A 23,476-nucleotide genomic window follows, 5' to 3' on the forward strand; every position below is an offset into this window, starting at 1 on the left:
AACAGCTGCAGGTCTGGATCACATTTGCTATAAATCTGCTTGATCACGAACCAGCCTGCTAAATGTTAAATAGACACATGTGTCATCATATCAGTCCTGAGGAGGACAGTACACTCATTCTCATATGAGTTTCCTTTAAAAGAAATTAGTTTGCAGGCACAAAGAAAGTTTGATGGAGTCATTTTTTTCCATGTGACTGAAACTTTTGACTAAAGCTGGCATGCAGGAGAAAAAGTCCCTTTTAGTCTGGTACTGCAAAAAAAAAAAAAAACTCTTAATGATGAGTGTTCTCAGATCATCCATTCGCTTCCACTTATCCTTTTCAGGGTCGCGGTGGGTGCTGGAGCCTATCCCAGCTGTCATAGGGCAAGAGGCAGGGTGCACCCTGGACAGGTCGCCAGTCTGTCGCAGGGCCAACACACAGGGACAGACAACCATTCTCGCTCACATTCACACCTATGGGCAATTTTGGATTAACCAATTAACCTATCCCCACAAGCTGCATGTCTTTGGATGGTGGGAGGAAGCCAGAGTACCCGGAGGGACCCCACGCAAACACGGGGAGAACATGCAAACTCCACACAGAAAGACCCCGGCCTGATGGTGGAATTGAACTCGGGACCTTCTTGCTGTGCGGCAACAGTGCTAACCACCTTGCTGCCCCCTCAGATCATTCATATAGAAATCAGTATTTCAATAACTGAGAAAAGAGGTGGGCTTCCACAGTACTGGTAATTAACCCTTTCAAACTCTTTCTTATAGAGTGGTTCTTATAGTTGATTATAGTTTTTATTTATTCATTTTATTTTGAGGAAAAACACCAACAAATTTATTGGTTGAGATAATTTAATTTATTTTTTTATTTCTAATATACACTACTAGTCAAACGTTTAGGCACACCTTCTCATTTAATGGTTTTTCTTTATTGTCATGACTATTTACGTTGTAGATTCTCACTGAAGGCATGAAAAATATGAATGAATAAATTTGGAATTATGAAGTAAAACCAAAAAGTGTGAAATAACTCAAAACATGTTTTATATTGTAGATTCTTCTTACTTGGCTTTGATTACTGCTTTGCACAATCTTGGCATTCTCTCGATGAGCTTCATGAGGTCGTCACCTGAAATGGTTTTCCAACAGTCTTGAAGGAGTTCCCAGAGATGCTGAGCACTTGTTGGCCCTTTTGCTTTCACTCTGCAGTCCATCTCATCCCAGACCATCTCAATTGGGTTTAGATCAGGTGACTGTGGAGGCCAGGCCATCAGGTGCAGCACTCCATCACTCTCCTCCTTGGACTAATAGCCCTTACGCAGCCTGGAGGTGTGCTTGGGGTCATTGTCCGGTTGAAAAATAAATGATGCTCCAACTAAACGCAAACTGGATGGCCATGTCGCTGCAGGGTGCTGTGGTAACCATGCTGGTTCAGTGTGCCTTCAATTTTAAATAAATCCCCAACAGTGTCACCAGCAAAGCAAGCCCACACCACCTTCTCCTCCACAGTGGGAACCATGTATGCAGAGACCATCCCTTCACTTTTTCTGTGTCCATTCCTTGTGTTTCTTTGCCCAAACAAATCTCTTTTGCTTGTTGCTTTTCCTTAGTAGTGGTTTCTTAGCAGCTGTCTGACCATAAAGGATTCGCACAGTCTCCTCTGAACAGTTGATGTAGACATGTGCCTGTTACTGGAACTCTGTGTGGCATTTATCTGGGCTGTAATCTGAAGTGCTGTTTACCTGTCATTTCTGAGGCTGGTGACTCAGATTAATTTATCCTCAGCAGCAGAGGTGACTCTTAGTGTTCCTTTCCTGGGCCCCGGCTTGGACAGTCTCGGTCGTTGTGTCCTTGGGCAAGACACTTCACCCGTTGCCTACTGGTGGTGGTCAGAGGGCCTGGTGGTGCCAGTGTTCGGCAGCCTCGCCTCTGTCAGTGCGCCCCAGGGTGGCTGTGGCTACAATGTAGCTGCCATCACCAGTGTGTGAATGGATGGATGACTGGATGCGCTTTGGGGTCCTTAGGGACTAATAAAGCGCTATACAAGTACAGGCCATTTACCATTTAAGGTTTGTACACATGCCTGAAACTGATACTCTTATCAGCTCATGTTAAATACACAGCAAAGCCAAACAACTACAAGCTTAGAAAGTCCCTCAATGCACATATTAAACAAACATGGATGACTGCTTTCTTCCATTTGGGCAAAATTTATCTCTAAAATTTGAAACATCCTGTCCCAGAGTGATGCTGAAAAACTAGTTCATGCATTTATTACTTCTAGGCTGGTCTACTGTAATTTGTTATTATCAGGATCCTGAAAAGCCTTCAGTTAATCCAAAATGCTGGAGCAAGAGTCCTGACTGGGACTAGAAAGAGAGACCATATTTCTCCTATATTGGCTTCTCCTGTTGAATTCAAAATCCTGTTCCTCAAATACAAGGTCTTAAATAATCAGGCCCCATCTTATCTTAGTGACCTTAGTAACATATCACCCCATTAGAGCACTTCGCTCTCGTTCTGCAGGCCTACTTGTTGTTCTTAGAGTATTTAAAAGTAGAATGGGAGGCAGAGCCTTCAGTTTTCAGGTCGAATTCGGGAGACAGACACTATCTCTACTTTTAAGATTAGGCTTAAAACTTTCCTTTTTGCTAAAGCATATAGTTAGGGCTGGATCAGGTGATCCTGAATCTTCCCTTAGTTATGCTGCAATAGGTGTAGACTGCTGGGGGATTCCCATGATGCATTGAGTATTTCTTATTCAGTCACCTTTCTCACTCACTATGTGTTAATAGACCTCTCTGCATTAAATCATTACTTGTTATTAATCTCTGTCTCTCTTCCACAGCGTCTTTTATCCTGTCTTCCTTCTCTCTCCCAGATGGCCACGCCCCTCCCTGACCCCGGTTCTGCCGGAGGTTTCTTCCTGTTAAAAGGGAGTTTTTCCTCCCCACTGTCACCAAAGCACTTGCTCATAGGGGGTCATATGATTGTTGGGTTTTTCTCTGTATGTGTTATTGTAGGGTCTACCTTACAATATATAGCACCTTGAGGAGACTGTTGTTGTGATTTGGCATAGGAAAATAAAATTTAATTGAACTGAATTAGAAAGTGTTGTTAGACCAATTGTGTGTTCACTTTTAGATCAATAGAGTGTTTTGAAAGTTAGTCATCAGGACTGTCTAGACAATATTTTGCATTATGTCGGTGAGAATGAGACATAGATGTTTGTGAAATCACAAAGAGGCTTTTAGTAATCTCACAGAAACTGGATTCAACACTGTTTCTCAACACTCCCTCCAGATTAGAGTGAGGGCGGTGAGGATCACATCCTGTATCTGGAATAGGTTGCTCTTTATTGTTATTATTAATTGAAAAATCAATGAAGGTCTAAATCTGCTGTCAAAATGACACTGAACAGACACAGAGTAATAAATCTGCTGTAAAACACAGAAGAAGACTCTGTTATCATTTCCAGACACTGAATGTTTATAAAGAATATGAGAAGAAAACATACAAGTCAGTTAAAAGCTCTTCTCTCAGATGTTGAGTCAGACTCAGATGATTTATTTATTTTCCGAGTTTATTGCTTTTGGAATCTGAGATAGAGCTGCTTCCTCCCCTTTCTCTCTGCATCCATCTGGGAAGCATCACCAGCATCATGCAAGACACTGAACCTTCAACGTGACCGAAAGCAGGTCAGGAAGCACAAAGTTTCCTGAATGTCAGGCAAAGCTCATCCCTGGCTGAGAAACTGGATGAACAGGCAGAAAACAAAACGGGTGACTGGTGATTTTCTTTCAATTCTGGCTCATTATAACCACGCAAACTCAAAATCACGGAGTATCTCTCTAATTGTTATTTATTTATTCATTGGGGGAAGTTGTTTGAAAGTATTTCTCTAAATCACACAGGGGGAAATACTGAATTAAAATAAAATTAATGACAGCTGGTGACACCATGCACCATTTAGCATCCTCTTGGGATTTTACGGGGAATGTAATTCTTCCTCATTATAAATAATCTTTATGTCTGTGAAGGTTCTCAGTCATCCAGGTCATCTTTAAGTTACTTGAAGACGTTTCACCTCTCATCCGAGAAGCTTCTCGGATGAGAGGTGAAACGTCTTCAAGTAACTTAAAGAACTTAAAGAAGTCCAGATGCTTTTCTTTGCAAGCTCCTTTGACTATAAATAATCTTATTTTCTTATTGTTAATGTAATTTACCTAAATTTTCTTCCTTTTGCTTTCTTTGGTATAGTAGTTGTCATATAAAGTAAATCATTTTGAAGTAAAGGTGACCTCATTAAGTTTTCTTGGCATCTCTAGATTGCAAATTGAACACGAGCTGCATGTGCAAGCTTTGAGATGAATCCAATCTATTCTGCGAGGCAGGGAATGTTTACAGCAACTTCCACATTTGCTTCTTTGTATGTGCAATACTTCCTTCCCTTATTCTAATCAAACCCGTGTCTTGCAACAAAAGCCCACAGCTCAGGTGTTTCCTCTCTGCGCAGCGAAGGTGGCCAGGAAGCTGTTCCTATGGACGCGTATGGTTTCTCTTAAACACATCCTCTTTCAGTCCAGTGTAATGCAACAGGGACTGCTGAATATATTTGTCTGTTTTATGGAAAATGCGCTCTTTCAGCAAACCCAACTATCTTATCTTTCAGCCTTTATTTGGATATTTCCAGATGGTCGGTCTCTCTTTTGAGCTGCTGTGGACAGTTCTGCTCGCATAGTAAATGATGGCTCCGCGTTTTATCCTGGCTTGAATGAGATTCAGTCCGCCCTGAGAGGCTCGCTCATTGGAGGAAATTGGATGGCCAACGTAAGCGCTCCTCTTGAATGAGAAAATAGCAGCAGGGGGAAAAAACAGGCTGAGCAACACACACGACACTGACAGCAGCCAAGCAGGGGCCACTGAAAGAGAGAAACCCGGACCCAGTCTGTTGGTGCAGCCACAAGAAGGAGCTCATTATCATTTTTGTATTATTTATTAATTTTTTTGGAGTAAACAGATTTTCGTCATCAGGATTTAAACCACGGGTTTCGCGTCATTTTGAGCCGCGCGCGCATTCCTCGGCAGGATCTGCGCATCTTCAATTGCCAATTGTTTTCTGCTCTTCTTAAAGCGTCTATAGTCATGTTCGAGCAGGGACTGGCGAAGCGGTTCAGCTGAATTCCTGTCTTTCAAGAAAAAAGCAAGAAAGAAAGAAAAATGGAACAGCGGCTCGCCAAACAAGAAAGCAAAAACATGGACGCGTGTCTGAGGCGACTGAAGCAAGAGCTGGTAGGTTCAGTTGTATCTTCTTGTGTTATTACCCTGGACCGCTCTTTTACTTTATTCGTGTGTATTTTGAGCATTTTTACCGCTTATACGCGTTTTACATTAAATATTTAACAATTTTCACATTTTAAATTTAGAAATGTCGCTTTATTGCGCGCTATGTGTCCTGAAACATTTCTACATTTCCAAGTCTAATATTCTGGAGTCTAGTTTTCAGCTGAGGGTGCATGTGTGTCTTTTTAAATCGCATTAATCTGTGTGGGCTTAAAGCTCTGAGCACACCAGAGGCATGTGTACACTTCCCTCCTCTCTGTCCACGCATCTGGGACAGATGTTTTAAGCTTAATGAGCTCGAGACGGTTATTCCTTCTCATAAATACTCTGCGCTGGGTTATGGATTCTTGAAAGAAAGCGATTTAAGGTTCACACTATTCTTGGTGCCTTGTAGTAAATTTAATCATGTGTTGCAACAGACTGTTCGGAGCTCCAGCTCTCACAGGGGAGTGAGTGAAATTGGCAGTCACATTGAGTTTCATCACGTTTCCATGCTCTAAATGAATTTGTTAGACTCCGTTATTTAATATTTTCATGTCTCCTCTCATCTACCATGTTTGATGTGAGTGCATTTACTCTGCCATTTCTTTCCTCTTCTTTGAAATGTGAAAACAAAATCTGTAAGCTTCACCCTCGTGCCCAAAATCATCTGGCAGTGACACACTGTAGACCCATTTTCTGAGGAGCCTTAACTGGCACAGATTTCATTTGGAATCATCTTCAAAGCAGCGACTGATTTTTTTCCCCCCCCCCCTTTTGTCCAGCCACTGGCCTGCAGAAAGGCCTTGCGTGGCTGCATGTTTTGCAGCTTAATCTGCTCTGTGACTTCATGATTTGCTGCTCCAAATTAGCCACACGTCTGTGAAGTGGCACTTGAGATTTAAGGGGAGTTGACGTTGATGCCAGAAGGACATGTTGTGTTAGGGCTGCCACATCGCAGTTTGGTAACATAATAGAAAAAGTGTCATGCCATGCCGAGGATCAAACAGGAGAACGGGGAGCAGATGCCAGTTAAAAAGCTGAGGCAGTCTCCCTCTGCTCTCAAGACCATGTGGGATGCAATCTGTTGTTCAGAAATAAGGGGTGTCTATGCCAAGGTTGTCACTTTCCTTTCCACTGTGACTGATTTTCATCCAGTGTTCAGTGGAGAGCGGTAAAACCGGCTCTATCAGCAACACATAGATCACAAACATCTAACAGCCGACTTACAGCTGTGATGCCGAGTCAAGCGGCTCCTGGACATCTCTTGCGAATTTGTGGCTTTGAAGTCAGCAATTTTGGAGCATACCAGTTACGCATGTTTTGGAACACTTACTACAAACAGCATGACCTTAAATCATTCCAAAAACCATTTTGCATGATGTTTTGTTTTTTCCTGCTGTGTTTTCATTCATTTCCGCAGCATAAAAGCAACAGAGCAGCTACACAATCCATCACAATCAACATCAAGTTCGTATTCACATTTGTCATTTGTTTGCAACGCAGACTGATTTAACTGCATTATAACACTATTTACTCAAAAACAGCACAGAAATGTAGCTTTCCAATCAAACCAGATATCGCTTTCACTTAATTATAGCCTCTGTGTTTATGGTATCTATTTTCTGTTGGGAGAAGTTTAGATTTTATCCCAACCATTCAGCAGGGAGTAACTTTTCCATCTTGCCAACATTACGTCCAGTCAGAGCAGAGGCCAGTAGTAATATTTTTGCAGAGTTTACTTTTATCACATAAGTCAAAGAAATATGCCATTTCTCTTTCTCTGTGTTGGGTTGTGTTTAGCAGTATCAGCCTTTTGTGTCCGTTTTACTTTTTTTTTTCTTACTTTCCATCTGGAATTGGAAGAAAAAAGTTGGTAAGGAGCACAAATGTCAGTTGTATGAGGGCTCAAGTTTTAAATGTCTGCTAGCTGTATGTCATATCTTATAGATATGAATGAAAATAGGCGAAAGCTGGTAGAAAAATGCATGTAAGAGCTTAAGCTGATTGAGCATGTCTTGAAAAATGGCATGCAGTGAACGTTACTGAATGGAAGGAGCAAAAATAATAGTATAGTCCCTTAAACCTTTACCTGGTATATTCTAATACTCCTGACTAAAAAGTTACAATGAAACAAGAAAATCTACATAGTTGAGTTTGTTTGTGTCTGTAGCAACAAAGAAGCCCGAGTGTGGCATTCAAAGGCTATACGAAAGTCACGTGAATGCCAGCATGACTTCAGTGTTTCACGTTAGACACACTGAAACCCAAACCCTGATGTCCTGTCAGCTCTACAACAGGAGTGTGATATGAAAGTGTGGGCACTGTGTCAGCGGTTGAGGGTGTGGGTCCTTGTGGGAGGTACAGACAGGTCACACTTGAAAATTTGACCCTCAAACTTGAAAAGCTCAGGGTCTAATTTCTTCAACTGCTGACCGTGTCCATCACAACAAATCCATTAAATATCAAACCTGACAGTCAGGAACATAGCACCATCTGTCTTCCTGTGTGACTCAAACTGAAAACAGTCGTTTAACTTTATTCTTTAAAAGAAATACAAGAGTCCTCTGAAATCCTGAGGATAGACAGTAATGACAACAATGAAATCATTTCAAGCCTATGCATGCATGACTCATGATTGGTGCAGCGAACAGAGAGTCATGACAAAGAAAACATAAGCTCTTCCTGCCTACTTGATGTTGAAAATGCAAACGGTGACGCGTCTTTGACTCACATTGTCTAAATGTAGGGTTCGCACCTGGTTGGCAGCGTCAGACACTAAAACATAAATCAGAGCGTTTCATATCACCGCCGCTGAAGCCGACTTCACATGCAGCGTGCCCCCTTTTTCTCTTTCACACCTGAGGCGAATTTCAAACGTGACTGTCACCTTGGAATTCAACACCAAAGCCAGCAACCATTAAGTCATGAAATCTGAGAGAAATGCACCCGAGTGCCAAGCCTGTTGTGTCTTCTGGAAAGTTCTTTGTTACCTTTTGGGCGTAGGAGCTGAAAGCTGTACACAAAGCAGGGTTGTGGCTTAACTTTAAGCCCGTTTGTTTTGTGGCTCCCCCTGTGGCTCCCGTTCTCCAAACTGCCCTTCCTTCCCCTCGGCTAAAATTGGACCAACTCTTGGTGGCGGCTGTGGGGTTTGCGTGGTTGATCATTGTGTTTGAGACTGAGCTACAAACCTTCAACAAAGCCTGTTTATCATTATGACTCTGCACACGTAGCTTTTTCATGGTTCACAGAATGGAAAATGAAATCACTGCCCAAGATATCAGATTTATTTTGGCCTTTTTTTTTTCTTGGATGCAGAGTGAACAAGTTAAGTTAATGCTGCTGTTGTGACCACACGTGCAATCCTGTTAGTGTAAGATCGAGTCCTGACCTCCTTACTTATACGTTCACTGGAAACAACGTGTGAGGTATAGATCGGTATTCTCTATGCTGTGACTTTTGCATTACATCTTGTCTGACACTGTCGAAGTGAAACCACAAATTGAAACATCTATTATCAAACAGCTGATCATTCAAACAACAGCCGACACGTCAATATTAGAATTTAAGATTTTGTTTTTCTCTGACCTCCAGATAAAAGTAACTCCAATACATTCGCTCATCTTTCAGCTCTGTTTTGATCCTTACCATCTCCTGAGGGATTTGACCTTCCCCTCAGCAGCAATTAGCCTTTCAGTGTTTACTGTCTAGCCAGTAACACTGACAGTAATTCAGTAGAGTAAGTTTATCCAAGGGCTTTGGGTCAAAAGTGGTCAAAAGCTAAAAACAAGATTTAAGAGATACTTCTCTAGATCTTCTTGATGCATGCTCAATAATCCAGGTAAGTAAATCTCCAAAAGTTGATTCTGTTCATCTGGACGTAGCGTTTTGTGGGAGAAACGTTTCGTCACTCATCCAAGTGACTTGGATACGCTACGTCCAGATGAACAGAATCAACTTTTGGAGAATTCTCTAGATCCACTTTCATATTATAGAAGTCGGTCATTATAAGCATTTCCAGTATTTTAAAAATGAAAATGCAATATAAAAAATACTGAAGATGAATTCCTTTAAATCAAAAAGCCATTTATGACTTAGCAATCCAATACAGTACAAGTATAAGTATCCAAAATGTTTCAAATTCCAAATTGAAAAACTGTAAATAAGCAGTGTTGGTCAAGTTACTTGAAAAAAGTAATCAGTAACTAATTACTGATTACTTCCTCAAAAAAGTAATCCAATTACTTTACTGATTACTTATTTTCAAAAGTAATTAATTACTTAGTTACTTAGTTACTTTTTAAAAACACGATTTACAACCTGAATAGGTGATAAAGCGATAGATCTTTCAGCCCAATTCTACTTTTTCTACATAATCCATCATACAAAATGTAATCAAATGGAAAAGTCTCTTTTCAAAACTTGTTTTATTAGTTTTAATCTTTTAACTTTATGCATCAAGCAAAAATTTAATTAAATGCAACATTCTCTGACTGGAAGAAATTTGTTTAACATTTAAACCTATTTTCTGCACATTCCAGCATATAAAATAAAATATTTTTTTGTGTTTACACTCACTCTTTCAAATAGATGCAAGTAAAACACAGCAGAAAATAAATAAAGTCAAAGACTAGCGGTCCTGTTGCTCTATTTTCACCTGTAAAGCAGGAGTGGGGTCGGCGGAGGTTTACCCTGGTGCAGGTGTGCAGCGGTCAGTGGAAGGATACGGCAGTTTCTCTGTGAAATTCCCATTACGTTGTAGCTACTCGGTGCTAGCTCGGAAGTTTAGGGTTTTTTTTCGCTGTAAAAATAAGTTTTCTTCCCACGCACAACGGACACTAATGTTTTTGTCACTTTTTATGGAATCAAACTCAAAGTAAGGTCAGTACTTCCACGCTTTAAACGCTGCACGCTCATACTCTCTCCCGCACTCGATATATGATCCATTGTTGATCTGCACACAGCTGTTGTCACAAACGTCGCACTTGCTTACGTCACCGTCATGAGACATTCTCGCAAAAAAAATCATGGTTTTAGTAACGCAGTAACGCAGCGTTCCTACAGGAAAGTAACGGTAATCTAATTACCGTTTTTGCAAAAGTAATCCCTTACTTACTCGTTACTTGAAAAAAGTAATCAGATTACAGTAACACGTTACTTGTAACGCGTTACTGCCCATCTCTGTAAATAAGCTGCACATTTTTAAATGGCTTAAAAAAAACACTGCATTAAAGGCTTTGCACAGCCATTCACTTTCAGTTGAAAAATGTACTAAATGATGCACACAGAAAAAAAAAACACATTTATTTTCTTTAGGAAATGCTTGTGTGATTTAGCGCTCCTTTTGATCTCAGAGGGGGGCTGAGAATTGGATGAGCACTTTCACTGCCCCCACACGAGGTGCTGACGTCAACTCCCGTGCTATCGAGCTTCTACGTGACGATTATTGCTTCCAGTGAGGAGTTCCCGCCAGGACAACAAAAGATTGGGTCCCAGACCGTCTCCAAATATCATCTGCCAAAGATGATGATATGGATCCTAATCAGCCTACATCTCCCACGGCAGCGTAAATGAGCTCTAGCAGGAAACAAGCTATTAAACCACCTCCCTCTTTCTGAAAAGGTCATCAGGGAGTCTTTGTTGGCCAGCAGGACCCACAAACAGTTATATTTGCTCTCGACTGGTTCGTTTTAAAAGTTGTGGTTCAGCTAGTTCCCCATTTTCATTTACCCCTAAGTGTTGCAGATAGTTTCGCTAAACCATAAAGAGACGGCTCTATTATCTGAGTAGGGAGGAGAAGCAAAACATTTTCCTAAAAATGAGAACATCTTCTAAAATTAAAGTACAAGAAGGCTTTTATGTTTATCATTCCCACTTCTTCGTCTCCTGAATGCGACCCGGAGGACATACGGGCCAAACAGAGTCACCATATAACCTTTTTTTTGTCAAAGAGGCATTCATTGCCATGTGCATAGTCATTTATTTCTTTCACTAAATGCTGTGCAGATTTATTGCCCTCTTTATCGTGACCTCGGGGCCATCCACAGCAGTTCAGCCACAGAGACCTTGTGTGTATCCCCCCAGACAGAGAACCCATTCCTGTCCTTGACCCACACAGATCACCATTCATATTTAATTAGGGGGGGTGGAGGTGGAGGAAGGGGAGTACACACTATAGATGCTGCTGCTGGTCAGCGCCTTCCAAACAGGAAGACCTTTTTGGTCTGATAACCTTGGCCTCCCCCCTTCAGCTACTAACAAACAACAACAGTGAATGGCCTGCATTTTGTAGGCAGAATAGAGCACTAGTTTGTTTTTGATTACTTGTTTGGGTTTATTTTCCTCCGAATAATCTAAATCCATGCTCTAAAAAAGTTCACTGACTTCGTTCTGCTGATGCAAGTCTGGACTTGCGTGGATGTGTGAGCTCAGTGTGTTTGCGCAGCGCATTTATTTTTCCCTCCATAACTGACATGAGGTAATACCGAAACCGTGATCAAGGCAGAACTTGATCTTGACAGACAGCAGAGCAGGAGCACTGATTTATTTATACTTTGTAGTATTTAATTCACTTGCATGTATATTGAATGGTTTTCTAGAAGCGTCTTCGCAGTTAGAAAGATCTGACATGTGGCTCTGAAATAAAGAATCACCTATAAACTTTTTTTTTAAAAGCTCTTAATTAAATAGCCCACCACTTTTTAATAAGCCTCTATTCAATATTAAATGAAGCCTGCCAGCCTTTGTTCTTAAACTCTGAAGCATTCAGCCCTTGATTGGCAATTATGTCTCCTTGGCTAACATCACTGCAGCCAGAAGAGGAAGTAGAGGGTTTAGGGGGGATTAAATGTTTGTCTTATTTTTTTCAGATTATTCAAATTCTCAAAGAAATGCATACTTTCTCGATTAAATAAAGGGAAAAAAATCAGATTTAACCAAACTTCACAAGACTGCATTAATGATTAAAGTGTTTCTGGGCAGTACAACAATTCCCTGCAGCGCCAATTTCATCCGAGTTCTTTTGTTAAATTAGATTAGACAGACATTATTTCTCATCTCCGTTTTTGTCCTTAAACCCTTAAGGTGTAGGTCCTCTCCGGTCTGCCAGGCCCTGGGCTGATTCACACATTGTAAAAGTGAGACATCTTAGGATTTCCGTAACATCTGTGTCTAAACAAGAAACCGCCGCAGGACAACATTTTTAAGTCACTTTTGGCATTCTGAGTAAGATATCGGATGAGGGATGAAAAGGCTGACATATTTGGGCCACAAAGTTCAGCTTTGAAATGGCAGCGGAGTGCCTGGAGTTAGTTGGCATGTTAAAGGTAGAATAATAGGGTTTGGCTTACTGCTGTTCCCCTGTTTGTTCCCCAGAGCATAGTATGAATTATTAATATTGCCTTAGAATAGAAATGCCAGTAAACAACACTGTGTTTTTAAATAACTGTGGGGAGTGTCTGCATTTTAGGGATAATGGAAAAGTTGCACGTGAATGTTAAACTGCAGTGTTTGAGGTTAGCGTGTGTAAACAGGTGCAGCTCTTTGAGTCTGCATACCTAGAAGATGATATTACAAAAGCAAATTTAATACATTAAAGCAATCCTGATCCTGGGATCAACTTTACTGAAGGCTCCAAAAATGCAATGATAAATACATAACTCTCCTTTTGCCTCAAGTCTTGTTGACTTTTCTTGTGTAAGAAAGTAAACCATAATTGTGCACCCTTTCCCAGCCTTTCCCAGGACGCAGACAATTGCAGCTAATGAAGTCAGCCATATGTGGAAGGCACAAAGACAAGAGACAACCTGATTGTGCTAATTACATGTACCTTCACTTCCTAATTTAGCGAGCCAGCGGGAAGCTCAGAGGCCTGTCATCCCCGCATGTGCATTGATAGGCCTATTATCTGATCTTAGAGGTTATTCACGCCCGCGTGCATCTACTCAGCCATATGTCGTGATAAGCCAAGTGAGATTTACTGCTGATGGTAAAGGATAGTGTATTGGTGTCAACGCCAGGTCACTGTGCTTTAAGTGTATGTACACAGTCCAAATTGGATGAATGACAAACATGTAATAAACCAGTGTTTTCAATGAAGAGATTTTTTTTGCTCTTTCAACTTTATGACACTGTGAGCTAATATTTCTATATATTATATATATAGAAATATTATTTTCTTTCTTTTCTATATTAGAAAAGAAAGAAAATGAAAGTTGGTCTATTTTATATATTCATTAATAATTTAAGAACATAATATGCAGAATAGTTTGCAATAATTAAATCACTGCATCTGTGTGACTCTGTTTCTCCAAAAATGTTTTGATATGGTTAAATTTTGTAAATTCATTATTGAAGTTGTGCAAGTGCTAAATGAAAGCAGAGCAGATGTTGTCATATTTATAATCCATCCATTCATTTTCTTCTGATTATAGAGGTGGAGTACACCCTGGACAGGTCGCCAATCTGTCGCAGGCTTAACTCAGACTCACATTCACACATAGGTCTAATTTAAAATTACTGGCGGGCTCAGAGAGAACTCGTGGAGACACAAAGGGCCCAGCCAGATGGTAGATTCGAACCCAGCTCCCTCTTACTGTTAGGCAGCAGTGCTGACCCCCATGCCACCATGCTGCCCTGTGTTTATTCTGTGCATGAAAAATGTCTAGCACATGCACTTTTGGTGAACTTGCTCCGTTTGTGCTTGAGCAGACAGCAAAATTCCTGCAGACATTTACAGACATGCAGAAACCATGAACTTCCTTTAAGGGTCTGCACGGTCACTGGAACTCCAAGATGCTGCACTTGGACACAGTGGCGTCTAAGCTAACATGCTGATGTTCAGTAGGTTTAAATGTTAATCGCATTCGAAACGTTTTCTGAAGCTTTTAATTAACAGTGAACATACTCTATAAAGCTGAGGCTGATGTGAACAGCGTGGCATGTTTGGTTATAAAACCAGGGCATATTAAAAATTTGACATGTTGGTAGCTCTGCAAGTAATTAACTTCATCCTGTGAAGCAAATGATGTGCCAGATTTGATGACAATCAATCCAATAGTTGCTGAGACATTTCTCTAAATGTAAACATGGTGCCAGAGGAATGGCCGGGAATTGATGTCACACTCTGTGAGCAACACTATATGCCTTTAAAAAAGGCAAAACTTTAGCATATTTTGAGCTAGCAATTCTGACTTTTCCATACATTTCACACATTTTTATGCCTTGTGTTTTACTTTTCAAAATGTTGTCTAAGAATTTGTCACATTTGTCAATTTTCCGACATTAAAAACAACTCACATCCCTTCTCACACGGTAATAAGAAGCTTTGATTACGATGCTGTAATGCCAACTGCACTATGCAGCAACTTTTCCCACCCAGGATCAGCATAATCACTGTTCCCTGGAGATCTAAGTATCGCAGCCTAATTTTGTTGCACGTACATCCAACCTCCTGCCCTCTGCATCCCCTTCTTATGTTCTAATGGTGTCATTCATAATTGAATCCATCAACAGTTTTCTCTTCGACATCTAAACATATGGCAAAGGATTCCTCCCCGTTTGCCCCCACCCTTTCCATCTCCGCTCATATGGCTGACTCTCACCACCCCTCTCGCTCCTTTCATTGTTATTCCGTTTCCGCCTGAGTGAGTCCCCCCATCCACCCCCCCCCCCCCCCTCACACACACACACACTGTATTTGGGGATTATAGTCTAGATGGGCAGTGGTGATTGGCTGTCACACCCAGTGGTGTCCCTCCATTGGACAGGGATACATATAGAGGCCGTCAGACTGATCCATTTGAAAGGTGAAAGACAGTGAGGGGCTGACTGAGGTGCAGCCAGGAGGGTCAAAACCTGCTGCTTTTTTTAAATTTTATTTTAAGGTAAGGTGTAGGTTTTTATTACAGCTGCCTGTTTATTCTCATAGTAGCGATTTATTTTATTTGAAGGAAATATTTCCTGTAAACATATTTTACTATAAGTTAAGTTTAGTTTAAAGGTATTTGTTTTTGTTGGTTGACTAAGAGCATCTTCTGTGGAAGTGTAGTCATGTTCGTCTGAAGGTGTGCTCTGCAAGATTTTCACCAAAATTTCCCGTGAACTAATTTTTCAAAATTCCTTGCATGCTTCCTCGTGTCTTTTCACAGATGCTTTATTTTTCATTCGTCAATCAGTAGCACGTTATGAAACCATAGCAGAGAAACCTATAATATCTAAGACAGTTATTCAGAGGGCATGCAGTGATTCGAGAAGGCTGCGAGTTAAGACACGTGTTAGGATGCTGGCTCTGGGTTGTGTGGCTGCCTTCGGGAGAAGACAGTTAGTCCAGGTCACATGACGCAGGCTTTCAAACAGATGAGAACAGGAAGCGAGGCGGAGGAGGTTAAAAGCAGAGAGGATGATTACTGCTGCACAGAGAGTAGAACACACGAATACAATGGGCTCAGAGGAGAAAGCAGATATGATACAATCAAATGAAAGGAAGTCAAAAGGAAATTATAGATGTTTTTTTTTTAAAAATGAAAGCAAGTGTGTTCTACAGCTGTCACTAGTTGGATTCTCTCTCATTCGCTGGCCATATGGGACCCCAGCCTGTCATCCAAAACTAGGTCACATGACCACATAATTAAACAAGGTGCATACCCTAAAACCCACAAGTGAAGAGATAGAAAACAGGCTTAGTACAATAACTTATCTTTTTAATAAGCTTCTTTACCCTGCTCCATTATTCATAAGGGGGTCATCGCAGCAGATAGATCCATGTTGGATTTGGCAAATTTTTTACCACTAACTGTTAATATTTGCTGGAATGGATGACTGTCGTCAGTTGCTCTTGTGCAATGAGATTTTTTTGTCTGTGTGTGTGAAACACAAATGTAAATGTGAATACCGCTATCAGTCCTTTATCTTTATTTCTCTGTGTCTTTCTGCAGTTATCCATGAAAGAAGCTGGAGATGGCCTCCATGCTCAGATGAATTCAATGATGGGAGCCCTTCAGGAACTCAAGCTCCTTCAGGTCCAGACGGCACTAGAAAATCTTGACATTTCAGGGCGGCCTATTAACCGGGGAATGCCCCACACGGCTTCAACTGCTGCTGCTGAACCACCAGCTGCAGCAGCATCAGCTTCAGGAGAGGATCAGAGCTGCTGTATCAGACAAACCGTGTCTGAGGAGCCCAGCCCGAATCACATGCCGAGTTCAAGGCAGTCTTTGGAAAGCAGAAACTCGACTAGTCTGTCAGAAAACAGAAGCAGTCTGGAAACCTCATCCTTGTCGTCATCCAGCCTAGAGAGCGAGAGTGAAAGAAGTCAAAGAAGTGCACGGAGCTCAAGAAATGCAAGAAATGCAAGAAATGCAAGAAGCGAAACTGACCTGGAGTCTGTACCGAGAAGGTGGTCAGGATATACTGCCCCTCAAGTGGACTTCTGTGGACCAGTTGTGGGAAATCCTCCACCAGAGGTCTACCCTAGCCATCCCCGTCCCCGTCGTGCACAGATAGTGGACCTGCCTGGAATCCTGTACAGTCTCTCAAGAGAGGGTCCTTCCTTAGATAGCGACTACTCCCAAGACAGCACAGATGACGCCAGTGACTGGACTTCTTCGCTCATGAGCCGCTGTCGCAACCGTCAACCATTAGTTCTGGGGGACAATGTATTTGCAGACCTTGTGGGCAACTGGCTAGACCTGCCTGAGGTGGACAAGGAGGAAGGAGACGAAGAAGAAAGGGCAAAGAGGAGAGAGGAGAGAATGGATGGTGGGACAGAAAGACCAGACACCCCAGCTCACCCTCTACGCCTCAGCCGCTCACAGGAGATCTGCAAAAAGTTCTCATTCACCACAAACATCTTCAAGAAGTTCCTGCGAAGTGTCCGGCCTGACCGGGACAAGCTGCTCAAGGAGAGGCCGGGCTGGGTGGCTCCTGAGCTTCCAGAGGGTGACCTCTATAAAAGGCCGAAGAAAATGCTTCCCAAAAGTTCAAAAGGCAGCTTTTACCTGCCGTTCTGGGCGAATGGACAGCAGGGCAAAAGCAGCACATGTATGCATCTTCCAGAGACAGAGAGGAACCACCACCAACACTTGCACCAGTTTTACCAGCAGCCATTTGCGGGGATTTATTTAGACAGAAGGCAGCCAGAGACTGGTCTGGAGAGAATGCAGCCCTTGTTTGACTACAACACAGCTGTGTGGGTCTGACAGCGAGTCTCTGGCCAACAGACTGACAGCGACGCCAGATTGAGCGCGTGACAGGTGCTGTAGGATTTTGGCTGCGATAAAGGAGCGTGAATGAACGAGAGGCTTGGACACACTTATCTTCCAAAAACGAACCGCTAAATTCACACCCACATCGTCTTTCTCCTGCGACTGAGAGATTATCAGGGCAACATTTCGTCTGACAATCCAAAAACCCAGACCTCGCTTGATGCGTCCGTGTGAGTGTACGCTGCGATGCATCTGAGAAAGAATGAGACTTTTTTAGGGTTTATGCTGCAACTTTTGTATTATTCAAACTCCTTCACACGTGTGCATGTATGACTGAATTTTCATGCCCTCCTAAAATACGGTACACCCTTCTCAGAATGTCACTATCAATTTAAATCTTTTTAACGCAGACTTTTTCCACTTCTGCTCTACAGGACACACTTCTTTGCACTTCTTTGCATCTATAAATAGCAACACCAACTGTTGAATTGCATGGTTACCGTTTTTATAAATGATGCTACAAACAGCTGTTACTGAACGCACTGCCACTATAGAGTCCTCAGCTTCCCTTTTATTTCCAAAACGGCTGTAACAACCTGGAAACTCACGACTACACGAACTCGTCTTGTTCACCTTTGCTCAGGGAGCGAATGCCACACAGGAGAAAGCACTGCCACATTCAGAATGGGTTTCCAGTATATATTTTCTTGCTTTAAAAGCATAACAGCAATACGGTGCATGACTAGTTCAAACTTTGTACATTAAACTTTGAGATCTGTCCCTCGTAATCAGAAATGCTGCGGTTGCTGTCATGTTGGAAGCACTCTCTTTAGTTCTCTGCTATGTAGACATGGCAAATGTTGAGTCAACCAAAGTCCTCGTGGGCTGCTATGCAGAGAGAGGAGGGGGTAAAGATGGCACAGCCAACCCCAAGTACTGACTAACTGACAGCCATCTGGTACTCAGACATTATGTAAAGTATGTTCGCCACAAGCTTAAAGATGCAAAAATGGGCTTCTTTAATCCCAGAGCTTTGTGAATTAACTGACTGTGTTATATACTGTATATATGCAGGCGAATGCATTACAGGGCTGTAACAGATATAGGACCCATAATCTGTGAAAGGTACAACAAACTGAACAGGCTAAATGTACAGAACATTGTACATATTTGTCATCAAACAGCAGCAATAAGACTCATTTACTGTAATATCCCATCGCATGGTTTTCATTATTCTGCGCAGATAAATATCACCATAACAGCTGATTGTGTAAGCATTGCTACAGCTCTTGTACTTAAACTACAAACCAGTGAGGTCATATTTAATCTACGTTATTTATTCTATTGTACCATAATAAACAGTTTCAGTATTTTTCATTTCAAGCAGAACCATAACAGTTCAAATCAAACTACACAAACTCCCTCAGGTCACAGACGACACTGCCCACTCTTGATTCGTGTTTTTTTTAGTGTTATTATTATTAAGGGACCACTGATATGCAAGGACAATCTGATATTCTTAATATTAAAGGGAAAAAAACATTATTTTCACTCAGTTTTTGATGTGATACCAGACCAATAATCTTAGCCAGCAGGGATTAGGCCTCAGAGGTGGTTTTGAGTGTCTTGGCCGGTTGATCCATATGGTGCTGTCTCTGTTTCAGTAATCAGGTCAATACATATACTGCACAGTCTGAGGGTTCAACACACACAGACTGTTTCTTCTGCCAGAAAGTGCAGTCTGAGATGTCATGACACGTAGTACATATATGTAACTGTAACATTTATTTCTTCCTATTAAAGCTGTCTTCTGAGTGTAATTCTCAGCACTGTCGTTGATATTTTTCATCGAGGTTCTGCGAACCTTCAGTGGTGATCTTGTGTCATGTGCACTGTAAAACTGTCACTGACTCTTTGTAAATTAAATCTGTTTTCAGAATGAAATGCTGCTTTTGTGCATCAGTGTGTTCGTTTGTGCAACATCTCTCTCTACTGTAGAACTGACACGGAAACTAGACATGTTTGGGTAATATAATTACAGTCCATGTAAATCTTTTCTTGTAATGCTAACTAATGAGAGGGTGTGTCGCAGGAAGAGGAAACAAATGGAAGATTCAAGAGGCATTAATTTGTCCAAAACATAAAGCAAACAGCAGAAATCAAACTAATTAAAGGTAAACATGATCACGTTTACAGACATTCTGCACAAGAACACTAACCAGCTCGATCTGTAAAGACACAATAAGCAAGAATGGAAGCGGAGACAACTTGGAAACTAGATACAGCTGAAATTAATTTGGGTAATGGCACACAATAAAAACTAAAATAGAGGACACGAGAGAAAAATGACTACCAAAATAAAAACAGGAAACCACTTACACAAAGACAGAAAGTTAACAATAAGGAAACACAGGGAGGCAAAATAAACTAAAACTCACACAATCAGATTTCAAGTAAAATTACAACTCTAACACACATAGAAACTGGACATCAAAGGTTAACAAAATGGTAAATGGCCTGTATTTGTATTGCTGTACACTACATTCAGTCATCCACCCATTCACACACTGGTGATGGCAGCTACATTGTAGCCACAGCTGCCCTGGGAACAGAGGCGAGGCTGCTGGACACTGGCGCCACCGGGCCCTCTGACCACCACCAGTAGGCAATGGGTGAAGTGTCTTGCCCAAGGACACAACAGCCGAGCCTGTTGGAGGTGGGGCTCGAACCGGCAACCTTCCGATACAAAAAAATAGTTAGCATTCTTTATATTTCTGTAAATGCTTGACTCAAACACATTGGGTTCCTGCAATGGCCTTTTGGGATATGCTCACCTGAGTGAGTTCTAACAGCATCATTTTAACTCTGGCTGTTGCTACCATTAAAATATATGTTTATTTTATTTTATTTATATGTCCATTTTCTGAAGAAAACACTTCTTGATGCATGTTCAATAATCCGAGTAAGGAAATCCCAGAAATGTAGGCTGAAGACGTCATATGAGTGGTGAACTGTTTCTCCCACTGAAAATGGTACATTAAGATTAACAGAACTGATTTTCTGGGATTTGGTTTTATTTACCTCTACATCTGCTCTACAGTAAGTTGGTGCTGTGTGTCTAACAGGTTCACTAAGGGGAAAGCCGGCAAGTCACTTCCAGCCAGAGCATCAACTCTTCACCAAACTGATTCTAAATTCGGACCATAACTCCATCAGCCTGTTCAATAAATAAGCAAAGTTAACATGAACTCTGCTGCTCTGCACTTCCCGACGCTCAATCCCTGAGATGCTTTTTATGAGACGCACATCAAACTGCATCAATCAGTTTATCTTTCTGTCCCCGAGCACTCTGTCCAAGAAAAGAAAGCCGTTCTTACTGCGACTGCGGTCCTGGGCTTTTATATCCTATTTATAGTATAACTCTCTTACATGATATTCTGTGGCTGAACATTATTCTGTTGATTCAAGCCAAACAAATGACCGCTTCTGTTTTATTAAGCATTTTTCCCGCTTTATTATCTTATAGGATATTACATTTTTCCTCACTGTAATCCTAGAAAACTGAGAAAGTGTCGTAATAGCCCTGATGCACCATTATGAGCACAGAGCAGAATGGATTTAATCACTGAAAGTTTTAAATGAGTCAAATCTAAAACTAAAATGGCAAAATTGTTACTAGTTACACCTTCTTAAATATGACACTTTTAGCTTTTTACACAGCTGTCGGCAATGTGCTTGCTCATAGGGAGATCATCTGATTGTAGGGGTTTTCTCTGTATTACTGTACGGCAGGGGTGTCCAACTCCAGGCCTCAAGAACCGATGTCCTGCAGGTTTAAGATGTGTGCTTGATCCAACACAGCTGATTTAAATAGCTAGATTACCTCCTCAACATGTCTTGAGGTTCTCCAGAGGCCTGGTGATGAACTAGTCATTTGATTCAGGTGTGTTGACCCAGGGTGAGATCTAAAACCTGCAGGACACCGACCCTCGAGGCCTGGAGTTGGACCCCCTGCTGTAGGGTCTTCACCTTACAATATAAAGTGCCTTGAGGCAGCTGTTGCTGTGATTTGGTGCTAGATAAATAAGCTGAATTGAATTGAATTAAATTGAATTAACTGTGCTTATTTTTGAACTCCCAACTGGTCAAAACCTATTTCAAGAAATCGTCATCGGTTGTCGGCATTTTCACCAATTTCTTTGTTAATTTTATGACACAATTTACTAAATTAATCCTTGCTTTAATTTAAATTAATATGTAGCACTAAAACAATTTTTTTTCCATTTGAAATTACTTCTCATCACATATTTTCTTAATAAAATAAAGCTATTCTCGGATCTTTATGTCTGATTGAAATCTATAAAAGTGATATCAAGTTAATCTGCTGCCATTTGTTTAAATAAATATCATCTCTCTCTTCTTTTAGTGCCATCTCCCAAAACACATTAGATCATTACACAACACTCTGCAAACAGGTCAGTGAGCATCATAGATTAAAAAAAAAAAAAGAAGGTACATTTGAAATAAAAGAATAAACTCTTTGTGTCAGCGTGTGCGTGCACAAACACGTGTGCATGTGCTCGTGCAACAGCTGCAGATGTAGTCCGTCTCTTCCTCAGGGATCCCAGCAGTGGACGCTTACTATCTGACCACCACCTCCTCCTCCTCTTGCCCAAGCCCCACTCACCCACCCACCCCCCCTCTTATTTCTGGTCCCAGATAGTCAGCTGTCGCTCTTTCACTGCCTCCTACCCCAAATCTGGGGCACGCAATGCAGTGCAGCACAGTAACGTTGTAACGAGTGTGCAGCGCTTAGATTCAGGAGAGGTCTGAACACAAAGACGGGGTCATGTTACAACTCAACAGTCAACTGTGATTTAATGCTTCAATATAATGGTTTGCATGATGATCACATTTTGAGATAAGTGGATGGTTTTATGAGTGGGGGAGGTGAACTGGGAAGGCAGTGTGGACCATGAACTTTAGCGTGTGCATGCTTGTTCCTGTGACCTCTCTGCATCCTACTGCAGGCTAATTTCCTGCTGAGCACTTGTCTTTCAATAACCCCTCAGCTGTGCAGCCCCACAGCTCTACCTCGACCCTCAGGAATGCGCTCGCGTTTCACTTTTTATAATCGTCAGCAACTAAAAGACCAGAATCGTCACTCAGTGCAGCTCTCCACAGGTTCCCACAAGAAACACGAGACTTTTTTATATACACAGTCACACATGCTGAAACTAGTGAAACCCTCGGTCATTTGTAGTAGCACATAAACACCCCGAAGTTTTGGAAATGAAAGACTACATCTTAAAGCCACAAAGCAGAGCCAGATTTGGCAGAGAGATAAATGCAAGAGTTAAATCTAGGGCGAATTATTAGGGATTTAACATCTGGCCCCTTTGCAGTGCAGCGCTTATAGCTGAAGATAAGTGTTGCCCTCTCTTAGTCTGCTAATGCATGCAAAGTGGAACTTCACAGGCATGAAATGATGTTGCATTAAACATTATTAACACGGGCTTGTGCTACAGGAACCATATTACTCAAAAAGTGCATTCATAACACTTCAGAAGATAGCACTCAGCCTTTAAATGTGCAAATGAGCATATGCTTTCAATCTTCTCCTTGACTTTCAAGTACATGTTCAAGTAGATACATATAAAGTTATTGTTACAAATATAGGGTGATCAAGTAAGTTTGAAATGAGAAGTATTCATTTTAGCAGATGTTGTAGAAACAATGTCTATAGTTTGACGTTTTAGTCACTGCTCAAACAAAAATGTCAAATATTAATATTTATTAGATGCAAAGACTGGTTCAAAATTAACTTTGACACCTTTTAATGTGGAATAACCGGAGACGACATAGACTTTATTAATCCCCCACTTTTTCCAAGATAGTTCACACAACACTGCTACACCTACAATTTCATTGTACATGCAAAGTTAATGGGGGAATTC

At 41.3% G+C, this 23,476-nt stretch overlaps 1 protein-coding gene across 2 annotated transcripts; it reads left to right on the forward strand.

Moving 5' to 3' along the window:
* Positions 1-4,862: 4,862 nt before the first annotated feature.
* On the forward strand, positions 4,863-19,463 carry inka2 (inka box actin regulator 2). Of its 2 annotated transcripts, none has more exons than XM_087841001.1 (2): positions 4,863-5,286; positions 16,251-19,463. In XM_087841001.1, exons 1-2 carry the CDS (start codon positions 5,215-5,217, stop codon positions 17,511-17,513), a joined length of 1,335 nt encoding a protein of 444 aa, XP_087697127.1. In that variant the 5' UTR covers positions 4,863-5,214; the 3' UTR covers positions 17,514-19,463. The 2 variants fall into 2 exon arrangements, with proteins under 2 accessions (XP_087697127.1, XP_087697128.1); XM_087841002.1 differs by lacking the exon at positions 4,863-5,286 and adding an exon at positions 15,122-15,200.
* Positions 19,464-23,476: the final 4,013 nt, after the last annotated feature.

This window comes from Neolamprologus brichardi, chromosome 5 (assembly GCF_056152115.1).
Source record: "Neolamprologus brichardi isolate AB-2024 chromosome 5, ASM5615211v1, whole genome shotgun sequence".
NCBI classification, from domain to species: Eukaryota; Metazoa; Chordata; class Actinopteri; order Cichliformes; family Cichlidae; genus Neolamprologus; species Neolamprologus brichardi.

Bases quoted from the DNA above. Each gene is read 5' to 3' on its own strand.
- inka2 (XM_087841001.1), top strand. From the start codon at position 5,215: ATGGAACAGCGGCTCGCCAAACAAGAAAGCAAAAACATGGACGCGTGT. The intron at 5,287-16,250 runs GTAGGTTCAGTT...GTCTTTCTGCAG, and splicing joins GGCGACTGAAGCAAGAGCTG to TTATCCATGAAAGAAGCTGG.